Consider the following 18485-nt stretch of genomic DNA (forward strand, 5'->3'; position numbering starts at 1 on the left):
GGGGATTGGCCGATGCGGCCCCGCCCCTCGGCCTCAGCCAATAGTGAGCCACGCCGGCGCCTTGGTAGGCGGTGCCTCGTGCGGTGGGGGCGTGACCGGCGCCTGCTCTGGCAGCCGCGCGGGGCTGCGGCGTGGGAAAGAGCGGCGAGGAGGCGACAGGCGACGGCGCCGCGCTGCGCCGCGCGGGTCCCGGCGGAGGAGGAGGCGGCGAGGGGCGGCGCGATGAAGCGCCCGTGCGAGGAGACGACCTCGGAGAGCGACATGGACGAGACGATCGACGTTGGGAGCGAAAACAACTACTCCGGGTGAGTGCGGGGACCCACTCTTGGGGCGCGGGGGTGTCGCGCCAATTTGCGGCGAGCCGTGGGGAGGAGGAGGGTGTGCGCGGGAAGGATGGGGCCGGGGGAGCCCAGGAGCCTGGGCGGGGTGGGGCAGGCGGCGTGGGTTTCACCCCCGCTGCGACGGGAAGCGCGGGGGAGGCGACGGAAAGAGACAGTCTCACGGTCACGCGTGACGCCCCCACCGCCCGAGCTGTGCTTTAGGGGACGCTTCCAAAATAGGGGAGCAGGGAAGCAAAGTGGTTTGGTTTTGTATTTTTAGACCAGCTAAAGTGAGACGTGGGTTTTGGGGAAAAAAAGAAAGCATTCTTCGGGGTCGAGGCTTGGGTTGAGCTGGGTCCGTCTGTCATGCGAGTGTGTGGCGGACCTCAGGATCCGATCGCGCGCCCTTTCTTTGACCGCTTGATCGCCGGCCTGGAAAAAGATCATCATCACAGAGGCGAAGCCTCCACTCTGCTGTGACAGAGGGAAGTGGCGGAGGCCTTTCTGAGCCCTGGCGGGTCAGATGATAATTGCTTCTAATTGGCATCCCCAGGAGCACCTTAATTATTTATCTGCAGCTGTCACTCAAACTGAAATTCTCTCTGCCTTTGGAAAATTGGTTTTCTTTCTTACCCTTCTGCTACTGGCAAAGTAAAGCCTGAAAACCTCAAGAGCAAAAAGATACGCGAAACGTTTTTTATGAAGTATCTGATTGTTAAAATGTTGTGTCATCTTTAAGAAACGGAAGTTGTCTGATGTCCAGTGAAAGGTGTAACCAGAGAAGGGTCAGGGTGAAGTGGGTACTTAATTCAGAAATAAGATCCAGAAGCAAGAACGTGAGGTAATAGAAACCTGGCGTCTGCAGCATTTCTAAAATGAAAGTGGACAAATAGTAAGACCCAGAGCGTAGGAGGCCATCCAGAGACCAGTATCAGGAACTAGTCTGTCGTGAAAGAGACACAAACCAGAAAGCTGTGTAAAAGTTATGTTACCCAATACAGTGGATTGGACTTTCAATCTGAAAATAGTTGTCAAAGGTGCATCTTCTAGAGATTTAAGCTTGGGTTGAAGGGGTGGGTTTCATTTTCAAAGCAAATCATTTACCTAACCTTAAATCTGATTTTAATTTCCCTATTTGTGGCCTATATAATTCAGGGTGTTAGGACATGAGTATAAGAAACCTCGTATGTGTCGTTTTTTTCCTGTTGTGAGACACGACTGATGGAAGTTTTGAAATAGGAAGGTGATTTATTTTCCAGGTTGCAGCTAGGGATAACACTGATACCGTGGTGACGGGCTGATCGTGATGCTTCCTATGATGCTTATTTTGAAAAACATTCTGTTTTGTGTGTGACAGGAAGGAGGAGGAGGCTCTGAAAAGATTAGTTGACTCTTAAAAACATGTATGAGCAGAACTAGAAAAGACCAGTATGTATCTGACGTCCCACCTTAACTGTCCCTAATTATTTTATTTAGAGACGCAAACAAAAGTTTAAGGACACTTTTGCCAATACATTTGGCATTTGGATTGCCACGTTTTAAAAAAAAAAACTAAAGGCGTCATTCCTAAGGAAAGACAGGAGAACTGAGGGCAAAGTCGGCTGAGACTGAAGAACTACGAATCAAATAATAGGGGCATGAACCCCGAAACCCATCCCAGTACTTGAGTACCCAAAAGAAGCCACTGTTATGATAATGGAGCACCTGACGGCTGTTTCTTTCACAGGCAAAGCGCTAGCTCTGTGATTAGACCGAATTCTCCAACAACAACATCTCAAATTATGGCAAGAAAGAAAAGAAGAGGGGTATGTGATGGGGTGTTTTTCCCATTTTGTGTAAGCCAGCCTAATGTGGAACAGTTGTGGTTTTCCATTGTGTTGTAATTTTATCATCTCTGTATTCATAAACTTTTCTTGTTTTGCTCTCCTTGGGCTAGATTATAGAGAAAAGGCGTCGGGATCGGATAAATAACAGTTTATCTGAGCTGAGACGACTGGTGCCAACCGCTTTTGAAAAGCAAGTAAGCTACCTCCCACCCACCTCCCCAGAAAGCTCAAAGAATCTGATTCTCTCCTCTGGGAATCTGGGCTCTTGTTAAAGCTCATTAAAATAATGGTGTATGTGCCCTGGTCGGGCGCTGAGCAGCTATTTCAATAAAATGCTTTGTTGTGGCAAAACTATTAAAAACATAATCCATCATGAAGTTGAAAAAACATTTCCATTCTTTAGCTTATTTTCCCCTTCAGGGTAACAATGTGCATGCTTTCTCTGTTCTATGAATACCAGTAGTGGTTTTGTTTAAAACTGTTCTGTATGTAGTATTCTTCAAAAAAAAAAATGTATGTATCATATGTGAAATAACTTTTCCCTCAACTGGTAAAAATAAAAAAGTAATCTTATTAATTAAAAAGAGAGAGAGAACAAAGCCCAGGAAATAACATCTCTAGTTCTATATCCTAAATAATAATACTAACACAATTTATTTACTAAGATGTTTGCTTTCATTTTTAATCCCTCAAATGTATGATTTGGGGCCTATTTTGGAACTTCGGCAAAAAAAAGAATCAAATTAGCCATAAATGCTCCTTTTCAGAGTTCAAGAATTCCTTCACAAAAAAAGATTTTGCACACATAGAAAAGTAGAAAAACAAACATTTAAATCTTCCTTTGTGGTTTTAGAAAAGTCTCATTTCTCCAGTTGCCACAGTGGCTAATGGCACAGGTTTCTAAGAGCCGCTCAAGAGCTGGGGCAGCATGTCCATGCTGGAAATATTTTCAGTTCAGTTCCAAACAGGGTCCAAAACAGCAGTTGTTTGTTTATGCCATTTTTTTGTTTACTTCATGAATCCGCAAACATAAAACAAGCCCTAAAGCCCTTGGAGGTTGTCCAGGAACTCCTGTCTTAGTTATTAGCTCTTTCATTGAAACTACTTGTACATCTTCATGGAAAAGCTAAGCACCAAAGAGCTCGAGATGTGGTATGCCATGGTTTGTATATAGCCTAAGACAAAAAAAGACACCACGGTGATACGCTGCTGAGACTGCTTTTCATAAGCTTAATATAATGGGAATTATACTTCTGATTAGGTGCACTTTCAGGTCCATCTAGTAGGTTACAGATAAAAATGTGGCTAACAGTGTTTCTAAATTTTAAGTACAGAAGTGGCTTCTGATTGCTAAGAAGCATCACTTTGGTGAGTTTTTTTTTCCCTACGGTTTGTTAGATTTTTTAAAGTGTTGACTTAAAACAAGCCTTAAGAGCAAACCCTCCGTTGTTTGGCAGTGAGTGACCATAAACACAAGCTGTCCCTCTGCAGAGCTTGGCTGCCAGCCCCAGCGAGCTGGCCCTGTCCCTGCTGTGTGATTAGCAGAGACTTCTTTACAGCCGCTGAATAACCCTGGCAGTCTCGCCATGAAAGGGTGCTGATAATTCTCACAAAACAAGAGCCTGAAATAAGCCTTAGAATTTTTTTTAAAAAACCCACATTGGTTTAATTATTTCAAGCTTTCAGGAAATTAGAAGCCACCCACAAGCCCCATAAGAAAATTTGAGGTGGCATGTTTGTATTTCAATTGGTTTCGGAAGTTGCCTTATTTTTAAAAAAGGGGACATTACAATAATTGGCAAGATGATTTTTATTAAGTACTGTTTTTAAAGCTTCAAAAATTCTTAAGTTTTTCTGATGCTTCTTAAAGTTCATTTCTGTTTAGATCTTGGAATTCACAGTGACACCTACTGGTAACTGTTGGGGCAGGAAAAAAAAAACTTGTTTTAGTTTCTACCAAATGATGGTCTTTTATGAATTACTTTAAGGACTTAGTACAATGTATTATTTTTGTATAATCTACTCTTAGCAATAGTTTTCTAAAATTATAGCTTCTGTTCTTCTAGAGTTAGTATTCAGCTATTCAACTGATCTTGACCCCAGGATTACTGTACATGACTGTTGAACAACTCCTGTAAAATATATTTTGACCAAAGTAGAAACTGAACACCAAGTCTGAGATTTTCACTGTAGTAGTACTTTCCTTGGAGTGATTTCAGAAATACAATTTTTGTAATTTTTTAGAAGAATAACGTATTGCCTGCCTTCTTTGACTCTTTAAAGTTGAAATAGCGAATACCTGTACCATAGATGTGATGTACTGATTAGTATTTTCATGCAGTTTGGAAAGAACTAAGTTTTTTAAGAAATTAAACAGAATTTTCTAAAGAGGGGGAAATTTGAAGTTGTCATACTAAATTCAGACACATCTGATGTGCCAAGTGCATTTCTGTATGACTTATAAGACTTTATTATTTGTCTCTGAAGGGCTCTGCAAAGTTAGAGAAAGCTGAGATACTGCAAATGACAGTGGATCACTTGAAGATGCTCCAGGCAACGGGTGGTAAGGGTAAGGAGGAGGCTTTTTTTTTAACCTCTTTTCTACCTTTGTCGTTTCATCTTTTCCCTCTAATATTGTAAGAAAGTCATAGCTGAGCTGTTCTTTAACAAGCTGAGATGCGCAGCTCCCCATTAAAGCAGGGAATCAATGCTAATGGCAGGACTGAGCTCGTGGGAAAGAACTCCCGGGACAAAAGCAGCACTTGACCCTGGGCTTATGTTTGCTTTCATGATGCTGTGGGAGGAAAGCCTCATTCACAGCAGCCTGGTCAGAGATTTGTTTGGAGTTTAAGAAGCACATGCTGGAATCTGCGCAGAAAAACAAAACAAACATGCAAACATCCAAACATAAACAGGAGGTTGGAGGAAGTCTTAACTCTTCTTCTCCTCCTTACTGCCATTAAATCAAGACTGGAAGGCAAAGTAATGTAGCTGTTCCACAGGAAGTGACTCCAAAATTATCTTGGTTGTTTCCAGGTTTTTGGTTATTCTTGGCTTTACATCAAATGGAGCATTTGAAGTACAAGTCATGAACGTCTGGCCTAGGAGCCACAAACAGAGCAGGCTCATTCCTAGGGCTGGCAGATGGGAGCGGGCACTGTGGCCCCAAGACACTAGTGAGATGGCCACCTATGGCTGGAACCCTGGGGGACTCTGGGTCAGAGAGGGAGCTCCTCTCATGCTAAGAATAGACGAGAGCTGCTAACTGCTAGAATATCCAATCAGAGCCCATTAATCCACTTCCCGCCCATCACTGAGACTTGCCTTAGCCCTGCTGTGGCTTCTTCACCTTTCAAGGAAGCCTTTGTGCTCAGGCCAAGTGTTACTCAGTATATTCAACAACTGAGTACGGAGAAGATGCCAGAAGGAGTTTAAGCAATGCAACTCAGTCCTAGAGGCCTCAAGGGCTGAGTGTTAGCCTTTCGCTACCCAGCCTGGAAGTCCTAGATCAGGGCAAGGTGGGGCCCTGGACAGAAGTCACCTTTTACAAACCTGAATACTGCACAGCAAAGCTCTGCCCCCAGGCAGCTTTCACCTGTGTCAGATGGGAAGCATCACTGTCCACGCAGCTTGACTGTTCTGCATGACTAAGGAGCGGCACAGGTGAACCACACACTTTTAGCAGATACAGAAGAAAACTTCATGGAATCATAGAATCAGTGGTCCAGTCCAGCTTGGCCACTGCCTGGCCTTTGACCCAAGACAAGTTACCTGCTGTTTGAGGCTTACACTAGCGAATAAGAATAAGCTTCAAAGACTCCGCCAATACCTTGCTCTGTCTTTTCACCTTGCTACTGCAAGCCTCCCAAGGCTGGGAGGGTGACTGAGTTTGTGGTATTACAGAAAAGTTGACAGTCCCACTTCCCTTGGCACTGCTAGCTACAAGGCTAAGGATTGTTACAGAGTTTTAAATATTTGGCATGAGTTACACTTCTAAAGCATCACACTGCTCTTCAGTTTTATACTAACAACTGAGTTCCATCTTGCTTGCTGTCCTGGGCAGTTTGAACAATCCTAAATTCATCTGAGCATAGTCTGTGAGGAGACAGTTCCAAGCAGGAACCATTCAAGTCACCTGACTAGCACGGGACTAGAGAGGTCATCATGTAGGAGAATGTATAGATGTGACAAAGGTGTGGCTCACAGGCTGAGCTCACGTGGTCCGATGCCTGCTACCTCATGGGATGGAAGGGAGGGTACGGGCTCTGTAGCTGCGTCGCCTGATTCTGACTCCTGGCTCTGCCATTTATTAGCTGTGTGATCCAGGGTAAATTGCTAACCTTCTTAAAATGGCAAATTCATGTTCCGTAAGATGAAGACAGTTTTGTGTCTACCTCACAAGGACACTGATAGTTAATTCACTCAAAGCTGGTAGCCCCACAGGAAGTGGTTATGGACACATGTGCTATTGTTGGCTCACGATCAAGTCATAAGACAGCTGTGGATCATCATTTCCCTCTGCATTCAACGATGGGATGGGAGTTCCATAATTTATATTCCTTAAGACGCAACAAAAGACTCAGCCATATTCAGCAGCATAGCTGGCAAGCCACAAATGTCACTCACCTCATGATGACTAATGAAAACCCACAGAAGTTCCAGAAGTTCCCATTCCGTTGGTTTCTCCTTCACAGCCTGTCTCCATATAACATTTGTTTCTAGAGAGGATTTAGTAGAATTAGTTTCTAAATCCCTCTGGCTCTCTGGACTCTATCTTCTCTGATCATTGCCTCTCTTCTCCCATGAAGCCAGAAGCTTGCAAAGCCTGACACTGAACCCAAGGACTGAAATGACAGAGCTGTCATCCTTGGGGGGGGCATAGTGTCTCCTACTAACTCCAGGTGTTTTATTTGCTAATTATACCAAGGTCCTAGGGTGATAAGTTTTGCTGCTAATCTTCCACATTTCATGACACTCTTGTCAGCTTTCTGTTATCACTGTTTTTGTCTTAATGGTGGAGATGTTTGCCCACCAGACATCTTTTGATGACTCCCAGATTTGTGTTGAAATTCCAGCTTTAGAACTCTGAACATATGAGACTACTGTTTTCCAAAATGTTTTGATTACAGATTAAGACAGTCTAATTTTTAATATAATCTAACAATGCAAATCTGCAAAAATAGTGAACATACGATAAATTGCTTAGATGAAAATAACTTTATTTCAATGTGCTGTTTCTCATTCATGTAGACATACATCCAAAACATGCCTTGACTAAACTTTTAATTAGAAAATTACTTACCAAACAGTTGCAAATGAGAAAGAATCTGAAAACGATATATTTGTACATACAAGAGGTAAGAGGACTCAAGATGGAATCCTTTCCTCAAATAGCTGTTAGTGTGCCCTGCATTGGCACTATAATAACAGATACCACTGTTTTCTATTCTAATATGTTGTTTGGGGGGGGGGGGTAAAAGGTGACAAAGGTGACCCAGGTAATAAACATAGGTAGGGGGGATCTGTGCACATAGTTCATATACTTTTTTTCTAGAGTGGATGGGCTAATGAGATAGACATTTGTATTTCAGAAAAACTAGGAGTTATAGAAATCTATTAGTAGAGCACTTTTGTAATACTGGACAGGATTGTAAGATCTTCCAATTGGTAATCAAATCTTTAAAAATTCATTTTCCTTGAATTTCCTGCAGAGTACCGGCATAATGTTCTCACTTTAGGAAGTAGAAAGCATTGTGATCCAAGAAGCCCTTATGAATTTACAGAGATTCTAGCATGTTTCTAGAGCATCATCAAGCTGCTAAATTACACTTTAAGTCTCTGTTAAAATGCCCAGAGAGTAAGGATCAGCCCTGTAATTTCCAACTCCTGACACAGACATAAAGACTTCTGCATTGACTGCTTTCCATGCAGATGTTTCCTGAGGAAAGTCTTAGCCACAGTACTGAAGGAGAGATACATTTTTCCTGGAAGCGTCTGCAACAAGGGTGTCCTTAACTTTTCCTTACCATAGTGTTTGATTGCAAGAATAGCTAGCACATTGCATTGCCTCCGCACACAGGATTTGCAAAGCAGTCTTCTACGGTCGGCACGAACTGGAACCGTGCATAGCTGATAGGATTCTCAGCCAGGATCTACACTACTTGAATCCTCTGAAGGGCAGTAGGGAACCTCATGGGTTTCATGGGTTCCAAAACTGTATTCTCTTTCTCACCCTGTCCCTCTCCTTCCCTCTGCTCTGGACCCCTTCCAGGCTACTTTGACGCCCACGCTCTCGCCATGGACTTCATGAGCATCGGATTCCGAGAGTGTCTCACCGAGGTGGCCCGGTACCTGAGCTCCGTGGAGGGCCTGGACTCCTCCGACCCACTGCGCGTGCGCCTTGTCTCCCACCTTAGCACGTGCGCCACCCAGCGGGAGGCGGCGGCGATGACCTCGTCCGCGGCGCACGCTCACCACGCTCTGCACCCGCACCACTGGGCGGCCGCCTTCCACCACCTGCCCGCCGCGCTGCTGCACCCGGACGGACTGCACCCTGCCGAGGCCACGCCCTGCCGCCTCGCCACCGCCTCGGAGGTTCCCCCCGCGCACGGCTCCGCGCTGCTCACGGCCACTTTCGCCCACGCGGATTCCGCCCTGCGCATGCCGTCCGCGGGCGGCGTGGCCCCCTGCGTGCCGCCCCTGTCCACCTCGCTGCTGTCGCTGTCGGCCACTGTACACGCAGCAGCTGCCGCTGCGACCGCCGCAGCGCACGGCTTCCCGCTGTCCTTTGCCGGTGCCTTCCCTGTGCTGCCCCCGAGTGCTGCGGCGGCCGTGGCGGCCACGCTCAGCCCGCCCCTGGCGGTGGCGGCGGCCAGCCCCCCGCGGCCCGGCGCGGGGCCCAGCAAGCCCTACCGGCCCTGGGGCACCGAGGTGGGCGCCTTTTGAGCCGCGCCGTGCGCCAAGCTGTGAGCTCCGCGTAGGACGGGAGTGTGCGGCCACTGGCCTCGCTCTGGACCTGTGGGTTTGTCCTCTTCTCTGCTTAAAAAAAAAAAAAAAGGAACAGCCTGCCCCCGCCCTCGCCCTCTTGGTGATCCTCACGCTGGGAAGCCGTGGACGTCTCCATCCAGCCGGGTACGAGCGCATCGGCGTGGGGAAGGGATGCGCCACCAAGGAGCTCTGCGGAACCGAGACGGGCGGGCTGGAAGACCTGGCTCTGAGTTCATGGGCGGGAGGTGGCCCAGTCAACGTGGCGCTCCAGCAGGGGACGTGCAGGGTCCTGGGGCGCCGCTGGAGGCAACTTCCTGGCCAGGAGACGCGGCTGCGGCTGCGGCTGCGGCTGCGGCTGCCGCTGCGCCGTTTGCTTTCGGTGCAGCCTTGCCAAGCAGTGACCTCCAGCGGCGCACAGGAGCAAGCCGTTCCTGTCAGTGCCTGGATTAGCAAGCCTTCCTGCTCTGCCCCAGCCGCAGGCATGGAGGCAGGGTCAGAGTCCTCCCCAACTGTGCTGCCTTTCCCCGGCCCTGCGCCTTGCATTTCTGTGTGCACTGGGCGCACCTGCGCGCTTTGCACCTCCTGGTTCACGCCCACATGCAAACACTGTCCAGTTTGCAAGCATTCGCATTAATTTATTGTTTCATTTTGACTATTTCTTACCTATTTAGCCTCTTCACTCCCACCCCATAACATGTAACAGCCATTCTTGTCACACGTGCGGGGCAGATGCTGCATTTCTGGGGGTGAAAGGACGAGGAGAGCTCGCACGGAAGGAGAAAAGCCACCACATCGAACTGTCCTTGGTCACGCTAGGGGCCGCGCCAGATCCCAAACCAAGATGAATGTATGCAAAGGGCTGTACATAAATTATTTCTGTCCGTGCCTAGACTAGTGCTACATAATGACGTTTTGGTTTTGGTTTTGGATTTTTTTAAAATGACAAAATAATCTCTTAATACATTGAAATTGAGCACATGAGATTTTATATTTGAAAGATAAAGACACAGCATGTATTATTCTTATGCACTTCATTTCTCTGCTGTGTGGGGAAAGCAATAAATACGAGAATGTTAAACATTATGCAAAATTATACTTTTAAATATTTGCCTGAAAGTGACTGTACCTAGTCTTTTGCAGTACTTTGTAACCTTTTTCTATGCAAAGAAGTCTACGTATGACTAATTAAATGAAGTCCTTTTTGACGTTTTACGTGGGTGAAGTTGCTTTTCACAGTAGAAAGCTGGCATGGATTTCAGATGACGGTTTGTTAATGGCATAAGCTATGGCTCGCTTCATTTCCAAACTCATTTGACTAATAATGTAATCCAGTTTCTTGGACGATAGCATTAACCCAAAAATCAATGCAGATGAGCAGGTAAGGTATTCGAAGGCAAGAAGTAAGCAGTTTCTTCACCTTTTATTCTTAACCAGGGTGCCTAGAAAAGTACAGTACAACCTCTGCGTGATGAATGCCAGCTATGCTAAGAAGTGTCATACTTCTGTGACTCAGAAACCTGGAGGGTATTTGTAGAATATCCCATGCTGACCTGATAGCGGCACACTGAGTCCTAAGGGTAACCTGTCGGTGCCCAGCGAAACTGCTTTCTGTTGATGTGGAGATTTTGTGGGCAGCTCCCTCCTCTTCCAGCAGTCATGGAGTCTAACAGTGCCCTGGTGCCAGGAGAGCGGCCAGTGTGGGCAAAAGGGGGACTGTTTTATCTTGCATGTGGCTGTGCTCGAAGGAAAAAGCAGGAGAGCTTTTACATTATTTCAGTTTTGAAATATTATTTTTCTCTAAGTGGATTAAAAAGGAGAGGCCACGAATATCCTTTTTCCTCCTAGCTATAATACTGCACTTATTAAACTCCCAGAGCAAATAAGATGGATTTAGTAATATTTGGAGTTTGGGGTTTTTTAAAATATGGTTTGTGAACAACAGGCACATAATTTGTTTCAAGTTCTAGAAGTTGATTCTGTGCCTATTATAATATGAGCATTGACAGGATTTTTTTTTCCTTTTTTTTTCTTGAGGATTGAATCGAGAACCTTCACACCAAGCTACATTTTCAGAACTTCTTTAGAACTTATTATTCTGAAACATAGTGTCACTCAGCTGCTAAGCTGCCCAGCCAGACTGAACTGAAGCGTGGAACTCTCCTGCCTCAGTCTCCCAGAGCCGCAGGATTAGGGAAGGACACCACCATGCCTGGCTGTTTTCGTTCTCTCTCTCTGTCTCTATCTCTCTCTCTCTCACAAAGAGCTTTTAAAATTTTTGGATTATTTTCCTAAAAATGCTCTTTGCTCCTCGTTCACCCACTCCTTTTCTTTTCTTTTTTCCTTGCATTTTTTTCTTCCCAGCTGTATAAGGGTTATTTTTGAGTGTAATGGATTAAGATATTTGAAAACCAACATGGTACATGGTTGCTGAGTCTGTTCCTGACAACGCTCATTGTCGGCGTGTTCGGTAGTGTCCAAGTTAATTTGTAAGTGATCAGTGTTTCACGTGAGCAGCTCTTAATCCCATCCCATGAGTCTATGAACTTGACCACTGAGATTCCTAGCTCCGGTCCAAGAGTTTTGTGAAGTGGCAGACTGCCTGAAAGTATGAAAATGTTCATGTCTGGTACCAAAATAGGAATAGCGTTATGCACTCTAAAGTTGTTTTGGAAAAAGAATAATTTCTAAGGTTTGATACGTTAGTGACTTTCACTTGCATAAAAGCCTCAAAATGAACCCACAGGGTCTCAGTAGGATAAAAGGGAGGGGGAACAAGGTCAGAGACAGGGGTGTCCTGCATGGGTCAGAGCAGTGTGGCGCTAGCAGGTACCGCACTTCCAGCAGAGGGAGAGTGTTCCCAGGGGACCCGCTGGGTGCCCAGCCCTGAGCTGTGTGCTGTTGATTTTTAGAGGCATCTGCAAGCCATGAAAATTCGGTAGGGACAGGTATGGCTCTTCCTAGGGACACACACACACCTGCCAAGTGGGAGGCCAACCGAGATCAAGGGGGCTTTGGGACTTCCAGACAAGGCTTTATTCTCTCGGGCATTTTTTCTTTGTTATTATATTTTCTACCACATTTCAAGAAATCTGAAAGATTTTTAAAATAATGTTAAACCAAAGGTCCAAATATTAACTAGATTGGTGGTTAACCAAACAAATCCCTCTACTTTTAGATGATTAAACTCACAAAGTTAATCTAGATTCTGTGACTTGACTAGGCCCCCAGTCCTGACGGGATATTTTAAAAGTATGTGAATATTACCAACATGAATGGGTATACGAGGCATTACCAACATGAATGAAGCTTTTGAACCCTCACTTGCATTCAGATTGTTCTCTTGTGCCCACCCTTACTTTACCACAGAGTGAAAGGGTCATCTTACACGATCTCATCCCAAAGCAGCACGGTTTTAGAATTCATATTCATAGACCATACTGTTGGTTTGGGATCAATTTTTAAGGAAGAAAAAACACTACGGTATAATTTTTCAGATGAATGATCAAATAGCCTTAATTACCAGAGTATAAAAATGAAAAGTAGCACATGAATTTGAGCTCAGTATTTTACCTGGCAATGAACACAGTTTTGGAAATCCATGGCTAGAGATGCAGGTAAGTTACAATGTGACTACTTCAGCTTGCTTTTAAAATAGCTCATGAGGCTGGGGTCCTAATCAAGGCACAGAAGCTAGATTAACTGTGAGTTTATTCATCTCAAAATAGCGGGCTTGCTCTGCCCCTGCCCCTGCCCCTGCCCCTGCCCCTGCCCCTGCCCCTGCCCCTGCCCCTGCCCCTGCCCCTGCCCCTGCTCCCTACAGCTGGCTGTTTTGCCTTTCAGTGGAGGATGGGCTTTGATTTCCACTCACAGTTCTTTTGCAATCTAAGCAGTGACTGAGGTTGTGGCTATTTCAGTGACTACGACAAAGCCCAGCAGCCACCATGGCACTCTGAACTGTGGCCATCGCACCTGTTGTAGGGAGGGAGAAGCTGCAGGGGGAGACAGACGGAGAGAAGCACCTGGGCCCTGCAGTGATCTGGTGAGCAGGGAAGCGCTTCCTCCAAAGGCCACAGGGGGGATCCGGTCCTCTGCTGTAACTGGGAACCAGCACCTGCATCTAGCCACAGCTGTGCGAAAGCGGGAGCGGTGCTCACCGCCAGGGCTGCAGCTGCTCTCTCTCCGTGCTGAGCACCTGGACTCTTGAGTCCTCGATTACCCTCGGGTCCCGCAGTGTTACTGTATTTATGTACTGGGGATGAGGGAGTGAAAGGTGACTGGGCCTGGGCCCTTTGACACTTCAGCCCGTGCTCTGGTCCTCAGGCTTCAGCTTTTGAGACTCCCTGCCTGGGCCACCTGGGACGAATAAGTACGTCTGCCCCTCCTGACAGCAGAAAGCCACCACCACAGTCTCTGACCAGGGAGGCTGGAAAAGGGACCCGCTGCGCTGGCCCCCCGCCCGGCATCAAGGAGAAATTCTGCCCGGGGACTTTCACTCCACCTGCACAGTGTCCAGCAGGCGGGCCTGGCTGTCTTGTCACTGGAGAAGGAACTTTCCAAAAAGCTCTGTGCAGTCACTCACGAGAGTTGACAGCTTCAAGGGAGAACGGAAGAATTAATACAAGATGCCGAGCGAATTCAGCTTGAAGAGAGCTAACACCCTCCCCTGGATGTAGGAAATGAGCGCTCATGGTTCTTGTGGTTTGGTTGCTTGGAAGAAATGCCGGGTTATTCTGACTGTCCCCACAGTCACGTGATTGAACGCCACTTGTCACGAGGCCTACAGTGCCTGGCTCAGCACTGCCGGTCAGGAACAGCTTTCACCAACCCACAGCCGTCACCCCCAGGGAGCAGACTTCCATGTAGCAGTTAACAGGTGATGCACGCGTGATTTTCCTGCGTCAAGCCCGGAGTCATTCATCGTCCCTCGCTCCTGAGTCCTCAGCCTCGTGAGCAAACACTGGGCCACTTTGGTCAGGCTGCGGGTGAAGGGAGGGGTCCGCGGGAAGCAGGACACTTGGGACCAGGAAGCATCCTGAGCTGTTTCAGGGACAGCAGGAGGCCGAATGACTTTGCCAGGTGACTCAGGAGGTTCTCAGGTCAGATTTGCATGGTAACCATTCTGCACTGTTTCGGTGAACACAAGAGTCACATTTTCTCATGTGGAAGGGACAGTGCTTTGTGAGGAAGGACCTGCTCACAGCTCTCGCTGTGTGCATGTCAGGATCTGTCTGAAATCACTGCCACTCTCCTGAAGCCACCGAGTGTCCTAGAAGACAAGAGGTCTCCTTCCGGCTCCATGCACTTAGGTCCTAGTGCTCCCCCAGTCTGTCTGCACTTGTGTCTCCATCTTTGTCTCTAATTACAGAGAGATTTGAGTCTTTCAGCAAAGCAATCCGCCTCTGGAGAAGGTCGTGAAGTGAAAGTGTGCGGGCTGTGACCAGAGCCGGGAAGCCTCTCTGTACTGGCCTGGCCGGGAGCACAGGCAGAGGGGACAGATACAAGGGTATGGTGTCATCACACTGCAGACCTCTGCCTCATCAGAACTAAGCCGTTTTTTTCTTTTTTTTTTATTGGCACCCAAACAGCACAATTAGGCCTCTTGCATTACTCTGACACTTTTCCGCCAGCACAGGAGATCAGCACAAATGCTCAGGTGTGGGATGGCATCCAAACCCAAGTGCAGCCCGCTGACCACCAGCGGCAGCTCGGGCAAGCACTATCTGTGGCGACACATGTCTCTTCTGCTGTGACACGGGTCGGATGGGCTGCGGTGCCCCTCCAGAGGTGTCCAGAAGTAGAACATGATGCCAGAGGTCTGGGGTTTGATCCCCAGTGCTATAGGACAAACAAGGGTGTCCTGGGCCATGTTGCTTGGTCATTGAGCAGGCATAGGCATGTGCACTGCACAAACAGAGCTCGCCAGACCATGTGTCTCCCGGCTGCCTCTGTTGTGGGGCCAGGTCTGAGCTCTGGCACTGTGAATTACCTGGCCCTCACGGACCACTCTCAGCCCAGAGCTATTTCCCGAGGATTCCCAAGAGGGGAACCGTAGACAGACAAAGCAGAACAGTGACTCCAGGCAGAGGCATGCGGCCACTTTCCCAAAGGCCCAGCCTCTGGCTCTGGGTGTGGGAGTGTGAGATGACAGGAGACAGGCAGGTCCCAAACCTTCTTCAGAATAGGCCACAGTGACCAAAGTGGTGACAGTCATTTCTCTAGATGCTCTTTTTAAATATGTGGCTTTGGAGTTAAAATTCTGTGAGTGTACCCTTTGCTGATACAACAGAGATGAGCTACCAAGAAAGCTGTGTGTTTAATGAGAGAATGTGATTACTTAAAAAAAAAATGAAGATAGAATCTAAGTTGCCCAGGCAGAACTTAAACTTGAGGCCCTCCTGTCTCAGCCTCCTAGAATGCTAGCATCGTGTGCCACTGTGTTCCACTGTGTGCTGCTGTGCCTGGCATGCTTAACATTTCATGACTGGGCCGTAATTCGTGACTCTGAAGCACTGGTGATCCACATATGATGATGGATCACGGGACAGGCCTGACAGGTGGTACAAGTTGCCCAGTGGGACAGCCATGCACATCCCACCAGTGGTTCAGTCTGGCAGGGATATGTTAATTACTTGAATCAATTAACCAGTTCTAGTAACCAGTTTTATTTAAAAGGACTTCTTAAAATTCTTGGTATTTATTTCCACAGACCCCTTGAACAACATTTGAAATCCATATTTATAATCCTGGTGACTTTATCTCTGTTGGATACTTAGGTCACATCTTAAAATCTCAAAAAGCATAACAAATAGCATGAAAGACTAAGAAGGGAGGATCCCGTCCTCAGGAAGTTTGGGGTACACCCTGAAATAGGTTAATGTGTGGCCCTGGGTGGAGTCCTGGGTGCGGAGATTTTGGTTTTCTTTCAAATAATATGGAATTTTTAACATTCATTTTACAAGGATTTCCTCAGGATTAAATGAGATGATGTCCCCAAGGTCAGGCACTCAAATTGCATGCATCGAAAATGCCTAAAGATCCAAAGTAAGTCTCCTATGGTCTCACACCCTGATATCCACATCTCTGTTTAAAGGCGTGCCGAGGTACCCCAACATGCGTCCCCCGTTACAGTCCGCTGGTGATGTGCACACGCTGCCTGGGATGGTAAACTCCGGTTCTCGGAACTTCACCGGCAGAGGAGCACGCACTGGACCGGGCTGCACGCTGCAGATGCGAAAAACTCAGCCCCGCCCCCGTTAGATCCTTTGTCCCGCGGTCGCGCGACCCCGGGCCCCTGATTTCCAAAACGCGTCCTCTCTGAGCCAGTAGGGCTGGCACTTAACCTCTTCCAGGGTTTGCACCTTTTAGACCTCAACGGCTTTTCTTTTGCTCCGGGCGTGTGTCAAAATAGCACGTATGATGTTTCCCGTCCTCTGCAGCCGGGTGTGGGGCACACGCCTGCGAAGCCAGCACTCTGGAGGCTGAGGCAGGAAGGCTGCTGGACAGTGTAGCAAGGTCCTGTCTCAAACACAACAAATGAAACCCCGCTGGCTCCACCTCTGGTTTCGGAGCCCTGCTGTCCGCCCGCCCCGCCCCGCCCAGGCCTCTCTCCTGCAGGCTCTGCTGCGCCAGCCCCTGCCTGCGCCTGCTCCGGTGACAAGGCCCCGCCTGTTCCGGGCCAGAACGTGCCTTTCTCTCCTTTTAGCGTCCACGCATTTTCATGCTTCAGGTCAGCCCGGACCTCACCGCGGCCCTGCGTTTTTAACTGCGCGTTTCTCGGATCTGTGAGGTGCGGCTGCTGCCTGTCTCCACCTCGGCTCCGAAAGCAGATTACAGCGGCTGTAAAGCTTTTGTTCCTGTTGCGTCTCGGGCCTCCTGGCCCTTTGGGATGGCGAGAGGCTCCACAGTGCTTGCAGACATTGGCTGGATGAGTGGCCTGGGACCCATGTTGGACCTGCAGCGTTGTTGCCGTGAATTTAGGTTAGCTTCCTCCAGATAGCATGGAAGGAGTGTAGGCAAAGCCAGTCACCACTGATGGAATGGGAAGGAAAAAATCTAAAAGGAAAAACCATCCTCAATCGCCCGTGAAGACTGCTGTTCCCTGGGGTTTGAGCCACTGCCCGCGTTTCCACTGTAAATACGTGGACCTGAATTAAAGCAGCGGACTGAGACACGTGAGGCCACAGCGCCACCTTGTGGCTCATTTTCACACTTACCGTTTTCAATGTGTGGAAATTTCCTTCAGAAAATCAGCACAAACCACAGAACAGAGGGCAGTGGAATTTTCCTCCGCTAAATGTTTCTTGGATGCCATCATTCCAAAGTGTTAGTTCAAATATTATATTCATTCCTTTTTCATCTTTCATTGTAAATATTAAATTGATATTAAATTGATTCCAAAGAATATATGTATAAAGTATAAATAGTCGTGGAAAAATGGACATTGCATCCAGTACCCAAATTCCTGTCCGTTGCTGGTTCTTTCAAAGCCTCTTCTCTGTCTCTTCTGAAATCTCTTTTCTGTTATCTCTATTCCATGGAAGTAAGCACCATGCTTTTAGTAAGTTTGCCATCTCTGTATAAATCAAGTGTTTTTATTCACCTTTTTAAATATCATGTAAAAAAATAAAAATAAAAGCCTCATGTAAGGCTGGGGCTGTAGCTCAGTGACTGGGTGCTTGTCCAGCCCTAGTGAGGCCCTGGGTTCAATCCCTAGCACTTCAAAAAATAAAATAATACCTCATCTGAAATGTGACCATATTCTACTGGCTCACTTTTTTTTCCCACACTGAGCTACATCGAGCCTTTTATTCTTCATCTTTAATTTTGAATCTGATTCTTGTTGAACCTCTGAATTACCCAGGCTGAGCTCAAACTTGCTGTCTTAGTTACTTTGCTCATCACTGACAAAACACCTGATGCCCCTACAGTTTGTGGAGGTTTCAGTCTACAGCTGGCTCCAAGGCAGGCAGCATGGCAGAGGGGCAAACATTCAGGACAGCAGAAGACACCAGAAGCAATGAGACAGAAAGGAGAGAGAGACAGAGACAGAGAGAGTGAGAGACTGTCCCTTATTATAGGCAGGCTGCCCACCCTTGGGTGGCTATGGCACTCACACCCATAATCCCAGTTTTGGACCATGAATCAGTCACAAACTCTAGATCCATCCACCTATGAAAAGCATGCCTGCCCCACGAGCATATGAGACTTTGGGGAAACATCTAGACACACACTGTAACACTTCACCCTTGGTCCCCCAAACACTCATGTACTTAGTTCATCTCCAAGAGTTGCTACAGCCCTAACAGTTTCAGCATTGCTGAAAAGTCCAAGTCCCAAGTTTCCTCTGAGATTT

General features: G+C 47.3%; 1 protein-coding gene across 1 annotated transcript; it reads left to right on the forward strand.

Moving 5' to 3' along the window:
• Positions 1 to 92: 92 nt before the first annotated feature.
• Positions 93 to 10345, forward strand: Hey2 (hes related family bHLH transcription factor with YRPW motif 2). Its single transcript, XM_003479726.5, has 5 exons — positions 93 to 305; positions 2047 to 2125; positions 2257 to 2340; positions 4634 to 4715; positions 8418 to 10345. The coding sequence occupies exons 1-5, from the start codon at positions 223 to 225 to the stop codon at positions 9089 to 9091; spliced, it is 1002 nt and encodes a 333-aa protein (XP_003479774.3). The 5' UTR covers positions 93 to 222; the 3' UTR covers positions 9092 to 10345.
• Positions 10346 to 18485: the final 8140 nt, after the last annotated feature.

This window comes from Cavia porcellus, unplaced genomic scaffold (genome assembly GCF_034190915.1).
Source record: "Cavia porcellus strain 051 isolate PalLab524CR breed Dunkin Hartley unplaced genomic scaffold, mCavPor4.1 scaffold_24, whole genome shotgun sequence".
Taxonomy (NCBI): Eukaryota; Metazoa; Chordata; class Mammalia; order Rodentia; family Caviidae; genus Cavia; species Cavia porcellus.

Excerpts from the sequence above, each read along its gene's own strand:
- Hey2 (XM_003479726.5), top strand. The coding sequence starts at position 223 with ATGAAGCGCCCGTGCGAGGAGACGACCTCGGAGAGCGACATGGACGAG. Across the intron at positions 2,126-2,256 it reads CAAGAAAGAAAAGAAGAGGG|ATTATAGAGAAAAGGCGTCG; the intron begins GTATGTGATGGG and ends TCCTTGGGCTAG. Across the intron at positions 4,716-8,417 it reads CCAGGCAACGGGTGGTAAGG|GCTACTTTGACGCCCACGCT; the intron begins GTAAGGAGGAGG and ends GACCCCTTCCAG.